The sequence below is a fragment of the Aspergillus piperis genome (genome assembly GCF_003184755.1).
Source record: "Aspergillus piperis CBS 112811 unplaced genomic scaffold BO85scaffold_8, whole genome shotgun sequence".
NCBI classification, from domain to species: domain Eukaryota; kingdom Fungi; phylum Ascomycota; class Eurotiomycetes; order Eurotiales; family Aspergillaceae; genus Aspergillus; species Aspergillus piperis.
Window position 1 is genome coordinate 1,527,029 of NW_020291598.1, and position 17,771 is coordinate 1,544,799.

Below are 17,771 nucleotides of genomic sequence, written 5' to 3' on the forward strand. Positions count from 1 at the left end.
AAAAGTTATGAATGATACAGTGCAAGTTTGGAGGGAACGGTTAATACGAGATCAATACCGTACAGAGAAAAAGGGCCCCACTGCATAAACCTCCAGACCTCTAGCGGCCGGCCAATGATCGGCCAGCGCCGCCAGACCCGATCCATTCTGGTTCCTTTGGACTGCGTCAATAATCCCAAGGGTAAGACGGCGACCATTCCTACGTGAAGGACCGCCAACCTTACTATTATTTTTAATCAAAAAATAAAAATAAAAATGAAAAGGAAAAAAATAAAAAAGAAATCCATGGGGACTAGACTAATTCGAATAAATAATCATCCAGGCCCATCTGGAGTAGCAATTATTATTATTATCATCATCATCAATCATCATCACTCTGACTTTACGTCGTCCTCGTCTTACTCCTCCTCCCTTATATCTAGTTAAAAGAGCTTCGACCCTCCCGGTTTGGTCAAGCCTGGCCTCTTTTCCCTCCCAGATATACTTCCTCTTTACCACACCATTCACTACTACACACCTTGCCTTTAGCCCAACCACCGGTGGATCGTTGTAACGCTATCCTGTCCTTGGAACCGTTCAACTTGATCATTTATCATTACATGCGGTTGTCTCGATCGAGCTCTCGCATTGGCTCGACCCTCTGAACCTTCTCTTGCTCATTACACCTTCTTTTACCTTTATCCATCCGGCCTCGTTATATCATCGACCAATCTTACGTATTGTCGATCACTGATCATTGCAACACCGCACCACAGAAAAAGGTATAGGCGAGGACAAGGCATAAGAAAAGCAATAAGAAAAAGAAAGGGAAACGAAAATTCGAAAGAACAGAGAAAAAGCAAACCGCGACTAGTTACCCTACAAAACTAACCACCGCAACTGGAACTCGCGCTTTCGATACTCTTTTTAATTTTCACCTTTTTCTTGACTGGGGAGATACTCTTTTGATTTCTCTGGCCACATCTGCCTTTCAATACCCGCAACCAAACCTCCCTCATCTTCATAAGTATATATATGCGCACAATGACGGCACGCCAATCATCACCTACCTCCGACCACTCACATTCGGACGGTAATGTCCGAAAGAGGGTCTGTAAGGCATGCGATCGGTGTAGACTGAAGAAATCCAAGGTAAGCCAAGTCATGCTCAAGCATCAGCTTGTCCTGATGCACTGACCCGGTGCAGTGTGACGGATCCAACCCATGTGGTCGGTGCAGGACAGATAATGCCATCTGTGTCTTTGGCGAGAGGAAGAAGGCTCACGACAAAGTGTACCCCAAGGGGTGAGCTTGCACCCAACCGACATGTTGTATCAATAGCTAACCTGGCTTACCGCCGCCTCTAGTTATGTCGAGATGCTTGAACAGCAACAAACGTGGCTCGTCAATGGCCTGCAAGAAATGTACCGTCGCGCCTTGGAGGGCGAAGGCTGGCCGGGAGAGCCCTTGAAATGCGAGCCTAACGGCCATCCTCTAACACACGATCTGCTTACGCGACTTGGCGCCTTGGACCAGACCAAGGGTGAGCGCTTCGAAGAGAACACTGAGGCTATGCAGCAAGATCTCTGGAGGCAGAATTCCGGACACATGCAACGCCAGGAGTCATCCGACGGTAGCTCAGAAAGTGCGCAGTCGCCTATCATGCCCTCCCGCTTCTCAGACCCGTTTGCTCGTCAGCTCTCGAGTACGCAATCCAGCTTTAGCACACCGTCACAAACGCAAGGCCCCACTATCAAATCAGAGCCTCAAATGGCACCGACAAATCCCGCCTTCGTTGCGCCCATGACCATGCAAGGCGTCGTGAATCCCCTCGCCCTCCAGACCCCGCAACAGTGGCCCAACAATAACTTTGGCGCTTTCGACGATATGGATCTAATAGGCGCATCCGATTATACGAATCTGTCCTTTGACGATCAGGTTCCCTCGCCGATGTTCAACCGTCAATTACCGATGAGCTGCATGCTTTCCTCTTCGTCGTATATGGACACCAAAGGCGACTATGAAGACATCAATCAGTTCTTGAATGCCAATGCGCCCGAGATCGCATCGACCTGAGACACCCTTCGATACGACGAAATTTAGCATATTAATGTCTCTCTTTTGTCTGACATTTGTTTTGCATACGCCGTACGACGTAACGCGTGTATTATATACATGCTACATTTCGACATTGGACTGCTTTTTGAACATATGGCAGCACTCTCCTTCCTTCAGAAGGATAATCGATAAGCTGTACATTGTTGGATTCTTTTGGGTGACTGGCATCACATTCTTTCTTATTCTCTTCCTGTGGGGACAGCATCCTCTACATATTATTTTGGTTTATACATCTTTGATGATGAAGGCGCCGAGGTGTTTGGGAGTTGGAGTTTACACAAAACATTGGGAGGCTTGAACAGGCAGGGCGGTTGGTTTTCTCTTTACTTGGATGAGGATGCTTTTGCGTGGATACTTGCCGATGCTGGTTTTTAGTTTCGGATGTTCTATATGTCATTTCTTATGTCCCCGACATTGAAAATATACTATTTATTCTCCATTCTTCTTATTTACTTATGGACTACTTCAACCTTTGTCCGAGAAGAGGCCGAACTTTGGCCTAGGGCGCAGGGCGTATCGGCCAACGGAGACCGACTGCCGAGGCCAGGAACCTTTTTTCTCTGCTCGTTAAGCCCAGATGACGTTCCAACCGCTCACGAGTGACTAATGCGGTGATGGAGGACGTCATGGATAATCAAATCCTAAAGGCCGGTGACAGCTCTACCTTATCTCCGGCCACATCTGGACTGGCTGGACCACTCACGCGCCTCCGATGGGGATACGAGGTAGATCGTGACACGTCGAGTGAACCCTACTGCCCTCCTGCAACAATATTTCCTGTGGTGGTCAAGAGGGGGGAACCTGATCACTGAACAAGAAATTCATGAACAACAAGTCTCCCTGGCCGATGGATCCCCATGAAAAAACGAAGAGGGTCCAAAAGTCTCCACCCTCGATACGACGGAGCCCAATTTGATGTTTGGGTCTGGCACGACGGAGCCCAGCCCAGCCCACACACCCGCTAGTGGGGAGCGATGAGTGAGTGGGAAGGGGGAGAGATTTTTTCTTTTACCCATTGCTGCCTTTTCCTGTTGTTTCTTCTCTTATTTCCGTCTCTTCTTTTCCTTCCATGGAGCCTTTGCCTCATCTGGTTCTGTGGATAGACAGTTGAGTGGATATTGCTGGTCAGCCACGGGCGGACCAGCACACAGGCCGAAATGCCGACCTCCCGACCGTGTGTCAGTGGTGTGCCAGTGCCCAGGCAATAGCATCGCTTACCTGGTTCGACATCCGAGTTCCCATCGGACTACGCCCACTCTTTGCCAGGAAGGGACTGAACCTTGATTTCCCTCCGGATTACGGAGGATTCGACGTGATATTCTACTGGCAATGGAAGCTGTCCATCTCCTGTTGTTCCACGTGTAGAACTACGATTTTTTATTTTTTTATTTTTCTTTTTCCCTATAATTTCTTTTCTTCACGGGTCCCCATCTCCCTAATTCCGCTCCGTCTCCCTGATCCAGGTGATAGACACTGGTTCCCCAAAATGGAGAGATAGCCCCATTCATGGTCCCTCTTCCCGACAAGACTGGACTGTGAGGGTTAACTGCGGTATATCTACGGAGTAGAGCACGGATGGGATCCAGTCAGCCCCTTTGAAGACACAAAAGCAATTGTCTTGTCTGGCAATAATCATCCAAATAATGGGAGGGCTAGCGACTCCCAACCGGGTAATGCACCCCCGGGGGCCCGTCAGTAGGTCACTGCATTACCACTACTGTGGACTAGTCAGTAGTCATAGCGGACCACCAACACACACTTTCCCCAGAACATCTGCATGCAGCGCTCACATCAGGGTGTGGTAATGTTGTTGTCAAGTGGACAATGGACGCTTTGATATGGGGTTAGACCGCTCAGCCACTATACAGTACAGCCCGATCGACGGATTTCTAATCCTGAACTCATGCTGAGATCAGGATTTCCAACAGCCACCATGGCATGCTTGTCATCACATGTCCTATTGGTACAAAGCAGTCAGTTACTCCCGGAGAACATCTCTCTCGGAGTTACTCTAATGGCACGGGACCCGGCTGTCTATCAATGCATGGTATAGGGGTTCCCGATACTTCTTAGTGTTGTGTAGTATCTATTTACATAAGGGGTTCATTTTAGCAATGCCGAATGCCGATGCAATGGTTCTTGCGATTCCCGGGGGCCGCACGATTTTTAATTAGTGTAGTGCTTCTTACGAGGTCATATGCCATATGGCATATGCCAATTCAGCCAAGTTGCAAATGCAAATGCAAGAATGGGATGAGATGAATGCCCAGCAAAAGCATTTTTACATCTATTTCAATTGCCGTGGCTAAACCAAGTACTAATCAACTACCGTATGTAGGGACGGGATTATCAAAAAGCAAAGAGCTACTATTACAAGATAGGGCTGCTTAGGTGGCAAGAGTGCCGCCACAGTATGGTCTTTCTCAGGGGTTGAACCCACAGAGGAATGAAGGAAAAAGATCGTCTCAATTATAGATGAAACTTGGTTCACACTATCCCATTCTATTCCAATACATTCATTCTTGTGATTGAATAATAAAAGAGGAAGTATCCTGTTCTCGCTTCCACACTTGGGTTAAAAGCGCTGAATCAGCGGATTACGGACTCGGCACGGAAGCCCCAAGCTCCGCGGAGACCGATCCGAGGTTTCAGTTAGTTACGGCTGGAATTGATTAGTTGAGTGACCGTAAGTTCAATTGACTGATGGAACCTTCTTGTCAGCTTCGGAGCGGTCGTTCGCCTTAACTCCACGTTTCGGACCTGCGCGTATTGTCATCCGGCACTAGGAGTAACTGGTTGGCAGTATGTTATGGTATGACATGACATACGGGTATTTACGGTCTGTCTCGCTGTTTTGTCTGTTTTTAAATCCATCTCGTAACCTAATCCCACCTGCGGCCCTCCCACTGAGTGCTTGCTACTATTAAGTAACCATCAACTTAGTTATACTAAGTAACATTAAGGATTTAGGAGCTTGGTCCCTGCAGCCGTTCAACGGTCAAATTGGCGCATCTCGCAAGCCCTTCCGAATGAGTCATTGCTGTGTCAGATAATTAACCATCCAAAAATTGCGGGGACCCTTTCGGCGATGGGGAAGTGAGCGTGCACTGTAGTCTACTATGGACTGGGATGGTAGCTTCCCATTTCTTGTTCGATTTAAGACCCCGGATATTGCTTGCGTGATGGAAGTGAGGAAGAGAGTGGGATGCCGACTACTAGTTAGCTAACTCTCGATCCATCCCACGCTGCTCCTCTCATAGCGTAAGCAGTATCCCGCCGGAAGGAATGGCAGGTAGTCAAGCCAAGGGACTAGTTTGATCACGATGTCTAAAACAAAACCTTAGTATAAGGTGTTAAACTACTAATATGATGAAGCTCCGACCAGCCACAGATTGATTTGAAGCATAACCAGTCCAAGCTATGGATAGCTATGATCGAACTACTCACTCTACTGACATGGCGGTATCTTTATGCCTGAGGCATAAATCATCCGGAAGATTACCCGATTCGGCAAATCCACCACATGCTACGAAGTGCGGTTTAGCCTAATATGCGAGAAGAACAAGGCTCAAGATGGCATTCAGGCATGGGGATCCTGGGAAATTTAACCGAGTTTAAATGAACCTCGCAGTAAGAAGGGTCTATCTACCTTATCTTTGCACCAATCCTAGTGTTTGAAGCACGTAAGCTCTTCAGCGTGAGCCTCTGTCGTATTGGTCGCGACTTCTCCAGTTGGAGCAGAATTGCGGGGTAGCGGGCGGAAAGTGAGTGACCACCCCTCTTCATATATCGACGACGTTCTTACCTTTTTCCCATCGAAAAGTTTCAATTGCCCCTCACTAGACACGTCCGACTCACTAGAAAGATCAGAGATTTAGTAAAAACTCAGCGCACTTAGTCAAAATGAGCGACAAAACCTCCGCCAAGTTCCTGTCCCTCGGCGCCATCATCCAGGAATTCAACGTGGACGGACAAAACATCGTGCAGGGTTTCACCACGAAAGAAGCCTACGAGAAGCACAACTCGCCCTGGTTCGGCGCGAATATCGGACGTGTTGCCAACCGCATCAAAGACGGTGTTATTCAGAACCTCAATGGACAGTCGTATCAGCTCGAACTGAATGACCCTCCCAATGCGCTGCACGGAGGGAGTCGCGGATGGGGTCGCTGCGAATTCGATGGTCCAACGGTGTTAAACCGCGATGGGAAGACTACCCTGCTGTATACTTATCTGAGCCGTGACGGGGAGGCAGGATACCCGGGCACGGTGGAGTTCAGGGTCTACTATACCACGAGTGAGGAGGTGGAGAATGGCAAGACTACGTCGGTGCTGAAGATTGAATATGAGGCTGAGTTGGTGGGCGATGAGTGCAATGAGACGGTTGTTAACTTGACCAACCACAGGTATGTCTGCCCTTTTGTTCTTTTTCCACTGCATCAATTGGGCGATTAAATATTGACCGTCCCAACAGCTACTTCAACCTCAACGGCGGCCCAACCACCGAAGGCACCCTCAGTAAATTATCAACACAGGACTACCTACCACTAGAGAACGGCATCCCATTGGGCCCCATCGAGCCCTACCCCAGCGAAGTCACTAAGGAGTTCACCTTCGGCCCGCAGAACCAATTCGACGACGTCTTCGTGATGGACCGCGACCTGTCCCGCGTTCCCCTCGATACGCGGAGTGAGTCCCTCCGCCTATTGGCCGAGTTCCAGCACCCAGACACGCGCCTGCACCTGCAAGTGCACAGCACGGAGCCGGCATTCCAATTTTACACAGGCCAAGGCATCGATGTACCCGAAACAGACGGGAAGCCGAGTCGGGGCCCATTTGCGGGGTTCTGCATCGAGCCCAGTCGGTTTGTCAATGCGGTCAATGAGCCCAGATGGCGGCACACGGTCGTTCTCCCGAAGGGGCAGAAGTACGGTAGCACCATCGTGTATAAGGCCTGGAGGGATTGAACCAAAACAGAACCAGAACCACAACGAGAACCCGAGGTAAACTACCGGGAAAGAGTCATGCCACAGGGAATTAATAAACGGCCGATCGGTGGAGAGATTAGTTAGTGCCTAGGCTCGGCATGGGCGTGGACGTACGTCGCCGAGGCAGGGACATCCATTCCTATCTAGAACTACGGAACTCTCCGTCTTTTAATTCCGCTGATCTAATATGTACTAGCCAGAAAAAATCTCGACAATAATCATTTTTTCTTTTTGATCTGAAAAAAATGTCTTGGCAATCATCCGATTATCCATCGCATCACATGATCACAGCGTGCCGATTTATCCTTATCACCCGTGATATGTATCCGAAGCGGGTCTAGCAAGCAAGAGCAAAGCCCAGATTGAAACGAAACGGGCGTATGGAGGAGATCCACCTGAAGCAGAAGGCAAACAGTGATGGATTGTGGTGTTTCTATGGAATGAAAAAGCCTCAGGTAGGTGGATATTCGCATGTGGAGATCCACACCCATTACCAGATCGGGCATTGTCAGACTAAACTAGCAATAATCAATCAATTCATTTTCCGCGCAACTGTACAGATGGGACCAACCGACCTAACCCAAAACATCCCCTAGTTAAGGTGCGGGTATTGAGGCACCGGGATTGGACCGTTATATCCGCAATATCCGCAGTGGTTCTTGCCTCTCCGTGTGAAGTGTGTGTAGACTAGTTAGTATGTAGTTAGTTAGTTTGAGCAAGAAAAAGTCTCCGTGCTGCTACATTTGACTCACTAGTGAAGACAAGAAGAAAAAAAAAAAGTCTCCGTCCCGGACTGGAAGTTTCCATGGGCTGGCTGAGGGGGTTACTAATGATGATAATGCATTAATCAGCATTGGCCGGCAGCTTAAGTTTGAGCCAAGCAAGCTATCGATACATCCAGGAAAGAATTAAAAATTGTATACTACTGAAATGTGGCTGGTAAGAGGTATAGTGTTGATTGATTGAGTGTGGGATCGTCTTGGGAAATTCACTCATCGTGGGTGTATGTATGAGTGGGAATATGGTGGTTCCTGATTATTTGCCAAGAGTTTCTGGAATCCCGCTATTGGGTTCTAGCGTTTGATATACACAGTAATCAATCAGTCTTCTATATTGGGGAGTGGTCGGTAGTATTAAGATGCCGGAAATAATTCTGGAGAAATGTTAGGGGGGGAAAGGGGATCAATTCTGCTGGATGAGTTTATGTTATACAGTGTGTGCGTGTATAATATAAGATTCATCTTATATCTATATGCATATAGCTCAGGGTATAGTAAAGTAGTATATACACGAGGACCTGCGCAGACTGCATAACTTGTGCATAATTACATCATGTATCAGTGTTTCCAGCCCAAAACCCGGTAAATACTGTATATATACATATGTACTATATACGGTATCAAAACACAACGGAAATGTTTCGGATACTGTAATGATACCGGGGCTCTCTCTCTCTCTCTCTCTCTCGCTCGCTCTCGGGCACCGACAGTAGATTTCCGGTGAAGCTTGGCATGGTGATCATAGTTGTTTACGGGCTAGAATGGGGGAGGGAGAGGGGAACATATAATGCATATTATAGGGAGGATTAAGTTTATGCTGGATTTAGTGTTGGTGTGTGTGTGGACGGATACTGTGATTATTTTGTAAGTAGTTGACCATCCCCCTACTGACTGCTACAACTACAGTGGAAGAAAGGGTAATATATACACTTTGTGAATAGGATGGATCTCATAGGCGTTAAGTAAGTATTCGAGTATCATCATGAAGAATTTCTCCAATTTTCTAGACAACCCCCCTGGCATGCCCCATCCCGTTCTTTGTTGTAGTAGTATGCTTAAACCCCGAATTGGAGTCAAAATTCCATCCCACACACCCAACCCCCCCGGGCGTGCACAGGGACAACACAACACATCACAGCAACCAAGCTAAGCACAGCACACCAACACTAAAATATAAATACTACCATCACACGATCAGGTGCATGAGATTGCAAAGGCGATGATCATCTCCTTGTAACCCCCCTTATATCCATGCATGTACAGATACATAGTTAGCAACCAGGTGGCTGGTCTGTGTGACGGGTTTGTACTACTTTTGCTTGAAACTATCTGGGGGTTTGAGCTGCGGGCATCCTTGTCCAGTTAATACATAAGTTACTTTGGAGTTACTACTACTGATTACCCCGCGCATTCCCCTCACTGTTTCTGAAGTAACTAGTAAATGCCATATGATGGCCTTTGCAGGTGGGATGGAGTAGTAGGTAAGGGTTGTGTGGGATAAGAGGTCTTGGGTAGATGTCACATGCAGTAGGTGCATAAGGTGATCGGGTGCCGAGTTGTGTGCATATTTCTTTTGACATATCTTGGAGGTAGCTAATATAGTTTAGTGCTATTTGTTTGCTCATGTTGGGTTGTAGCTCATAACTACTACTACTACTACTACTACTACTACTATCCAAGTCAGCTTCATATATGGATGAATGTTGGAAGGTATCCCCTGTGTCGTTGATACTCTAATACTTAATTACTAACTTACTTACATTCAGTAATACATCCATGACAGCTATACCTTACAACTTCTTGCCAATACCCCTCTTCCCCCCGCCCCCCTGTTGTACCCCATATGTCAAGAATTGTGCTGCCTGTAGTCACCCAAGATTAAACAAGGCAGTGCACATCCATCGCTAGTAGAAAGAAGTTGGACAAAGCCCACAGGGGGTTTCAGAACTGATGTCAGCTCATGACGCCAGCATTAACGTATCCATATGTTAGTAACTCTTGCCAACACCATCGTTGAGGCTGAGTAGATGTTTACTTTGCATGTAAGCTCCCCCGGTTGTCGTGTCAAAGCTTGAAATCCTTCCGTCCAGTAAACAACGACAGCTTCCTGAGACTTTATGTGCTCGGATTAATGGAATCCAGGTCTAGCCGTGGAGCTGTGCTTAGTAGACAAGCTACGTATCACTGGTAATTGGGTCCATGGGTTGGATGTGTCGTCGACTTCGTGTTCGTATTCATACTTTGCTTGCTGCATTCGGGGGAGTATACTTCCACCCATTATTAATGTTGATGGAGTATCATATACGAGGTGATATTTACCCTTGAATCATGTAAGACGGGATATTGATATCTTACAGTAAACTATCATCCATTGTTAATACCATAAACATAAACATGAATCCCTATCCTGTGTATACAAATCACATGACCACCAAACAAACCAACCGCAACCCGGAGGGTCCCGATGCCATGCGCCGAAACTCCGATGTGCCCCGCGCGGGGTTTGGTTCCTCCAGCTTCATCTCCATCATTTTCCCCCAAGCAACTCCAACCAACATATACATCAACAACAACATCACTACATACCACAATGGCTTCCCAATACGGTGACCTCCGTCACCTCCTCCCAGGCAACTACAAGCGTCTCATCGCCGACTGGCTCGAAGAAGACTGTCCCAGCTTCGACTATGGCGGTTTCGTAGTGGGGGAATCCGAAGGCGAAGCACGATTACTAGGAAAGAGCGAGGTAACCACCACCACCACCACCACCACCACCAGGCACCACTTACCCGAAACAATCCATACTAACATAACATTCAACACATCTAGGGTATCCTCGCAGGCGTCCCCTTCTTCGACGAAGTCTTCTCCCAACTAGGATGCTCGTACGCTCCCCCCTTCCACTCCAATCACCAAGACCCTATATTAAAGAAACCTCTACAGAGTAACATGGCACATCACCGAAACCACCCCTATCAAACCAATCACCCACTGCGCGACCGTCACCGGCCCAATCCGCAAGATCCTACTGGGCGAGCGCGTCGCCCTCAACATCCTCGCACGCTGTTCCGGCATCGCAACCAAGACCTCCACCCTAGTATCCATCCTCCGCAGCCACAGTTGGCCGGGCACATTAGCCGGCACGCGCAAGACGACCCCTGGGTTCCGAGTCGTCGAGAAATATGGTATTCTCGTTGGCGGGGCGGACCCTCACCGTCATGATCTCAGTGCCATGACCATGTTGAAGGATAACCATGTGTGGGCGTGTGCGAATAACTCGGCGGCTAAGGATGGTGGCGATAAGGAGGCGGTGGAGGAGGGGTCGATTGTGAGGGCGATCCCGAGGGCGGTGCAGGCGGCGAAGGCGGCCGGGGGGTTCGCGACGAAGGTTGAGGTCGAGTGTCGGAGTTTGGAGGAGGCGGATGCGGCCATTAAGGCGGGTGCGGATGTGATTATGTTGGATAATTTCACGCCAGAGGGGGTGAGGGATGCAGCGCGGAAGTTGAAGACTACTTGGGCTGGGAAGGGGAAGGCGTTTTTGGTTGAGGTTAGTGGTGGGTTGAATGAGCAGAATGCTGCTCGTTATGCTTGTCCGGATGTGGATATCTTGTCGACGAGTTCGATTCATCAGGGAACCGGCATTGTCGATTTCTCTCTGAAGGTGTCGTTGCGGTAGTGGGCAGATTTTGATGATGTGATGTGTATATCCTACTTGCTAGATAGTTGTATTACTCCGGATGAAGACGCAGCCTACGGATAGCTGTGCCAGAAATCAACAGAATCATCCTGCATGTCTATGTACATGTGTCTCGGTGCCATTGCTATCTGGCTTAACCAACGCGTTCAATACACAATGCCCAGATGGCAAATGTCCAAGAAAGAAGACGAACCGAAGAATGAACCGAAGGGTATATGATACATGCAATGATAAGAACATCAAAAGAGCCCTTATGAACACCAGGTGGACTAGAACATCTTCCAAAAGAATAGCACTCGCAAGCCTTGCACTGGAACGCCCAATACGCCCAACGACCATGGCCCACGACCCCCACCTCACCCCCTAAGGCTACGTTCAGACCTCAATGTCAACGTAGATGCCCTCGCCTTCGCTCGAGCTCATCTCATCGTCCCGACGCCGATCATATCCGTCACTCGTGCCCGGGTCTGACCCCTCGAGCCGCCGTTGACCACGCGCGCGTACGTCCTCATCGGTCGACGTGCCCGCGGATAGCTCTTTGCGTACATGCTGTCGCTCGAGCTGCGCGCGGAGTCGCTGGTTCTCCGCATCGCGCTCTTCCAGGCGCCGCCGTGCGCCGCTTCGGTCCAGAAGGCGAGCCTCCCGTTCGGCCTTCAATCGCTTCTCCAGCTCATGCAAGCGTTGGATCCACTTCTCATTACTCCCCGGGTCAGCGGACATATGTCGGGAGCGAGAACCTTGCACCAATGCTCCTGGTCCATCATTGGCGAGCGTCGCCGTCGAGGTTGTCGAGGCCGAATGCGAGGGTTGAGGGATGCCAGTGGTGGCGCTCCGCGACAGACCACGCGACGGGGCGGGTTTCTCGACTGCTGAATGATGACGGATCAGAGAGCCTGGTTCTGCATCGGCTCCAGGGTCTAGGCTCAGCGCACGTGTCGGCGACCGTGGGGAGTTGGATCCAATGCCAACAGCGGCGGCGGAGACGGCCGCAGAGGCAGGTCCCCGGCTGCGTGAGTGCGATTGAAGCAGGTTCAGCTCGGCCTTCAAGAGCCGGTTCTCACCCCGGAGCTTCGCCATCTCAGGAGACATCCCGGACTGGTTCCGGCTGTGCTGTTGTGCGCGCATGTTCATCATGGACTCCTCGAGGCGGTCAAGCTTCTTAACGCGCAGACTGAAGGTATGCTCCAGCATCTGGTACTGTTTGGTTAAGTCCCGTTCAACACCCTTGATGCGCGACTTGAAGCCCGAGATAACGCTTTCGACGGTCTTCACAGCGAGCAGAAGATTGCGGCTAAACCCGGGCCAGAAGAGGATGTTGCCAATGACCTCCTGACTGGGGAGATTGCCGTTGATCAAGCTGTTTGAATGCGCCCAGTCAGGTCCGCACATGGCTGACAGGCGTTTCCAGATGTTTAGGAGCATCACGTTGCGCTCGCTCAGCTGGTCGCGGAACTGCTGCTCCAGAGTGGTGAAGCGCTTGCGATCTTGATTACGCGCATTCTCCAGCTCCGAGATGCGCGAGTTGTTCTGCGTGATGGTGCGCGAGGCCTGGTGGTGGGATTTGAGAGCTTGCTCGAACGACTGCTTGTCGGCACGGCGGGCATGGCGCTCGCGGTCCAGCAGCTCGGCCAGCTTGCGCGATTCCAACCCATGACTCTCCAGCAGCGCATCGCGGTTGCGCAGAAGCGACTCTTTGTCGTCCAGCTTGGCTCGCGTGCTTTCGAGCTCCAAGGCCGTCGACTCCAGCTCCTTTTGCAGCTTCATGATGTTGGAAATCAGACTAGAGCGACTGCCGGTTAGATCACCCAGCGTCTCTCGTAGGTTGTTTTCCAAGTCCAGCAACCGCTCTTTCCAGGTGGCGGCTTCAATTTCCTGCGCCGACAGGTTCTTCCTAAGTTTGCGGTTCTCCTCCTTGGCGGAGGTCGCCTCACGGTTCAGCTCGTTGACAATGCGCTGCACCTCTTGCTTCTCTTTGCTGCCCACAACTTCACGCTGGTGCCGTTCCTCCGCCAACCGTTCCTCGAGTTCGCGTGTCTTGTCGCGCTCGCTTTGCAGGCTGAGCTGGTAGGACTTGAGCTCCGATTCAAGATCTCCGATCTTGATCTTGTCGCCATCCTGCTCCTCGCGGAGGAACGCAATCTCATTCTGACTCGACTCAATTTGCACGGTGAGCCGTTGTACTTTAGTGTTAGCCTCATAGAGATCCTTCTCCAGCGACTCCATCTCGCGGTTGCAGTCCTCCAGTTCCTGCTGGACGGCCTTGTACCGCTGGAGATTGTTCTGTGCATCTTCCTCAAGCCGAATGATGCCCTCGCTAGCTGAGCGCATCTCAGCCTGGAGTGCCCGAAGGTTTTCGTCCTGAACACGCACTTCTTCGCTCAATCGCTGGCACTCTTCTACCTTCTGCTCTAGAGCCTCACTCATGGCGTCTAGCTCTTCCTGAGCTTCTGCGCGGATGTTTTGGAATGCTTCATCGCGCTCTTCGGCTATCTGCATGGACTGGTCGCGCTCCTGCCGGAGATTTTGTACCATTTGTTGAAGGTTCGAGATCTCTTCTTCCGCCTCATCGACGTCGGCCTGATATGCCTTGTCCAGCGAGTCATAATCCTGGTTGACCTCATCCAGCTGCTCCCGAATAGATTGGTTTTCAAGCTTCAGAGCCGACACCTGGTCGCGCAGCTGGCCTACGCGCGTTTCTAGGTCTTCGCGTTCGGCATCGTCGCTCGGCGATTGACCCGTGCCATCGCTGGCGCGCGAAGAGGGCCGACCATGTGCCCGGGACGCCGAGCGATCGAAGATGCTGTCGCCGGCAACCGATCGAGTCCCATCCCGGCGTTGACCAAGTTTGAGCTCTTCAATCTCCTGGTATAACCGCTCCTTCTCCCGGTTCCGGGACGTGAGCATCGAGGTCTGAGCGCTCACCTCCTTTCTCAGCTCCGCATTCTCTTGCTTGAGCAGTTCCAACTCCATCACCAGCGTCGAGCTGGATGAGCTAACAGTATGGGGATCGCGGCTGAAGTCTCGTTCGGACGCCGCAGAGTACGAGGCCATTGAGCCAATTCTGTCGCGTTGCCCGACTCGCGCGGCGACGACAGGGAAGTTCATCTCGTTCTTCAAGCGCAGGGTCTCTTCGCGCAGCCGCTTATTTTCCTCTTCTGCCTGCTCGCGAGCCGCCGTCTCGGCCTCCAGCATGTCCTTCCACATATCCTGCGGTAACAAACAATCAGCGTCCAGAATGCACAAAGGGATAATCCAGTACTTACCCTCTCCTCCCGGGCGCCAACATCCGATCCCATGGGCCGCCCGTCACTGAGGGATTTCACCATCTCGGCCAGTCGTCTCTTCTCACTTTCGCGGGCAATGCTTTCCGAACGGAGTCGCTCGATTTCCAGTTCATATGTCTCTGCCCGCTCGCGTAGGAAGAGAATCTCCTCGTCCTGTGCGGGGTCACGGTCTTCCTCGTCCGACCCTTCGGGGTCATGGTTCAGCATCGACTCCTTGTCGGACTGTTGGTCTTTCAACTGTTTCTCGAGATCGCGCAGCTTGCGCTTCAGGCTTTGATTGTCCTTCTGCAGCTTCAGCTTGTCTGACTTCAACTCAACATTCTCCGAGATCATCTCCTTGATGCCCTCCTCAGAGCGTCGATTTAGTGCTTCATTGAGGAAGTGGATGCGCATCTTGAGGTCAAAGTTCTCCTTGGAAAGACGGTCAATGGTGCTGCTTTGCTCTTTGAGCGTCATGGTGCGGCCACTCCGGGCAAAGGCCGGAGTGGCGCTCGTCCGCTTTTCAGGCGACAATCCACGGCTACCATAGTCCTCCCGGAACTGCTTCACGAATGCGCTGGGAACCTGCACGTCTTTGACACGTTCTGCGAGGACCGTATCCGTAGGAAATCCGGTGTCTTGGGGTTTCGCCCGTGGTGTCATCGGTCCAGAAGCGTCATCGGGATGGAAGTCTTGTTGAGGGCGCTGCTCTGATTGTTGCTGTTGTTGTTGCTGCTGCTGTTGCTGCTGTTGCTGATACCGTTGGTAAGACGACCCCGGACGTGACTGAGTTGGGCCTTCCTCTTCATCCAAGGTCTGTAGGCCTCCTTCCGTGGTCCCGCCAGGGTTCTTCCGATCAAAGAGGTTCTCATCACTGTATCCCGAGATACCTGATGCCATGCTTCCCAAGCTGACCGACCGGGCCAATGTGTTGCGCTGTCCGGCATGCGCTAAACCCGGGTTGCCCGGCGCTGCACCGCCTGATTGAAGTGCGTAGTCGGCGCCCAACGTCGCATCACTGTTTGTGATTTCTGTACCCGCACTCGTGACCGAGGAATATGAAAGCCGATGGGCCGAACTACGACTAGTCAGATACTTCGGTCGGTTGCTTCGACGACTGCTCGTATGGGAGGCTGTATCGGCGTCATTCGCGCTGTTGTCCTGAAACAGCCTCGACGTTCCAGGGGACACACTGCGTGATAGGCTGCGAATTTTGTGATGGCTGGATTGGAGTGAGATGTCTGCGTCCGGTACAGGAGAGCGATCAAATGCATCGTCGCGAGCAATCTGGCTGGTGTCGGGCGCATTTTCGGATGAGGTAGACCGGTTACGGGTACTTGTCCTCGCTGCAGCGGCCGCCGAAGGAGATGATGGGATCGCTTCCAGGATAGTGGTGTTGTCACCATGTTGTTCGGGGGAAGCGGCAGGCGTTGCGTCCAAATCCTCCGCTGTGTCCGGTCTGTGCTCAGGGGTGGGCGTTTGAGGTGTGTGAGTGCCATCCGCGGCCGCTGCGATGTCATGTATAGAATCATCGGGCGGCACGAACGAAATCTGCGTGTTTTCCAGCACTTCAGGGACAGGCTCCTCCTCGTGTATTCCAACCAAGTAAGTATCATCCGCACCAATCATCCGGTTCGTGGTTGCGACTTCGATGGTCGAAGGTTCCGGCAGAAAGCTGGACTCCATATCCATCAACTGCCGCCGCATTTCCTTTTCTTTGATGAAGGTTTGGTCGTCCACTCGCTCCTGGTAGTCATCGTCGGCGGACAACAAAAGGCTGCTATCATCGTTGTCGGGCAAAGGGGGGAGGGACAGGTTCGAATCGTCATGGGCGGGGTCTTCCACCGTCGATGGGTCAACTGCAGAATTATGGCGTTGGGCATCACTGAGGGCGCCCGGTTCCTCATGAGCGTAGTGGTCGTCGACAGCGCCGTCTCGGGCGGGAGTGTCCATTGTGGTCGGGGAAAGACCTCCCCGCGCGTTCTCCGCCACCATCAAAGGGGTTGGATCGCGGAATACGTCTTCGAGAGCCGGGAGTCCTTCTTCGTGTAATGGGTTGGGGGGTGGAGAGAATGTCGAGGAGCGCACCGGCTGCGCGTGTTCGGCGACGTTTGGGGACTCAGGCGACGGAGAGGAAGGTGGTTGAGGCGATGCGGTCGACATGGTGACGGGGGGGAGGGTTTGTTGTCCCCACCTCCACCATGCAATGCTCGACAATCCTAGCCCCTAGGAGACTAGGAGACTAGTAAGAGCTTAGGGAACAACGGGCGCTGAAACGCGGCGGTTGTCTAGACTGGATAAACTCTAGACTCGGGCTCTTGTGCTACCCACTTGGGCGGGCAGCCGGGTTAGCGCCAATGCCAGGCCCGCCAGCTCACCACCACCTCGAGCAAGACGTGGCTGCGGTGAAATTAGAGAGATAATAGAGGGTATGGTGCGTAGGACAGAAAGTGTGGCGAGCGAGAGATGAGGGTGTGGATGGAAAACCAGGAACATCGAAGGGAGAGTGAGGTTGTGGTGCAGCTGCAACCTTCCTGTTGTTATGGTTGTTGTTGTTGTTGTGCCTTCGCCCAATCAGCACGTGCCCGCTCGGTCCCGTCCACCAAGAAGTTACTACTTAGTATACAACTCTATTACGTCTTCCATAGATCTAACGCTTCATTCACCTTGGGATCAATCAAAAGGATATGGAATCTCTTTTACTGCCAAATTTCCGGGTCAGACCCTAGGTGATTTCACTGAAACTTCTTACTTCATGGCAACCAGTCACGTAAACCTCGTCAAAACCGGGTCGAAGAGGGAAAAAAAAAAAAAAAAAAAAAAAAAAAAAAACAATAAACAACAACAACAACAACAAAATACCCAGTACTAGCAGTATTTACTTCGCTCGTTTCTGGTTAAGCCACCTTTACCAATTCACCAATTATTGAAGGAGGAACTATACTAAAGT

At 51.0% G+C, this 17,771-nt stretch overlaps 4 protein-coding genes across 4 annotated transcripts; 3 read left to right on the forward strand and 1 right to left on the reverse strand.

Annotated features, from left to right (window-relative positions):
• The first annotated feature begins 720 nt into the window (after positions 1-720).
• BO85DRAFT_298587 (Zn(II)2Cys6 transcription factor domain-containing protein) lies at positions 721-2,267 on the forward strand. The gene is made up of 3 exons (XM_025655326.1): positions 721-1,131; positions 1,187-1,284; positions 1,347-2,267. The coding sequence occupies exons 1-3, from the start codon at positions 1,015-1,017 to the stop codon at positions 2,053-2,055; spliced, it is 924 nt and encodes a 307-aa protein (XP_025516150.1). The 5' UTR covers positions 721-1,014; the 3' UTR covers positions 2,056-2,267.
• Positions 2,268-6,000: 3,733 nt separating this feature from the next.
• Positions 6,001-7,061, forward strand: BO85DRAFT_488033 (aldose 1-epimerase; the record flags this gene model as incomplete). Its single annotated transcript, XM_025663495.1, has 2 exons — positions 6,001-6,500; positions 6,569-7,061. 2 exons carry the CDS (start codon positions 6,001-6,003, stop codon positions 7,059-7,061), a joined length of 993 nt encoding a protein of 330 aa, XP_025516151.1.
• A 3,321-nt stretch (positions 7,062-10,382) lies between these two features.
• On the forward strand, positions 10,383-11,537 carry BO85DRAFT_520093 (nicotinate-nucleotide diphosphorylase (carboxylating); the record flags this gene model as incomplete). Its single annotated transcript, XM_025665098.1, has 3 exons — positions 10,383-10,607; positions 10,691-10,746; positions 10,805-11,537. The coding sequence occupies exons 1-3, from the start codon at positions 10,452-10,454 to the stop codon at positions 11,535-11,537; spliced, it is 945 nt and encodes a 314-aa protein (XP_025516152.1). The 5' UTR covers positions 10,383-10,451.
• A 396-nt stretch (positions 11,538-11,933) lies between these two features.
• BO85DRAFT_420894 (putative anucleate primary sterigmata (ApsB)) lies at positions 11,934-16,984 on the reverse strand (the record flags this gene model as incomplete). The annotated part of the gene is made up of 3 exons (XM_025657908.1): positions 11,934-14,048; positions 14,130-14,765; positions 14,822-16,984. 3 exons carry the CDS (start codon positions 16,982-16,984, stop codon positions 11,934-11,936), a joined length of 4,914 nt encoding a protein of 1,637 aa, XP_025516153.1.
• Between the last annotated feature and the right edge of the window lie 787 nt (positions 16,985-17,771).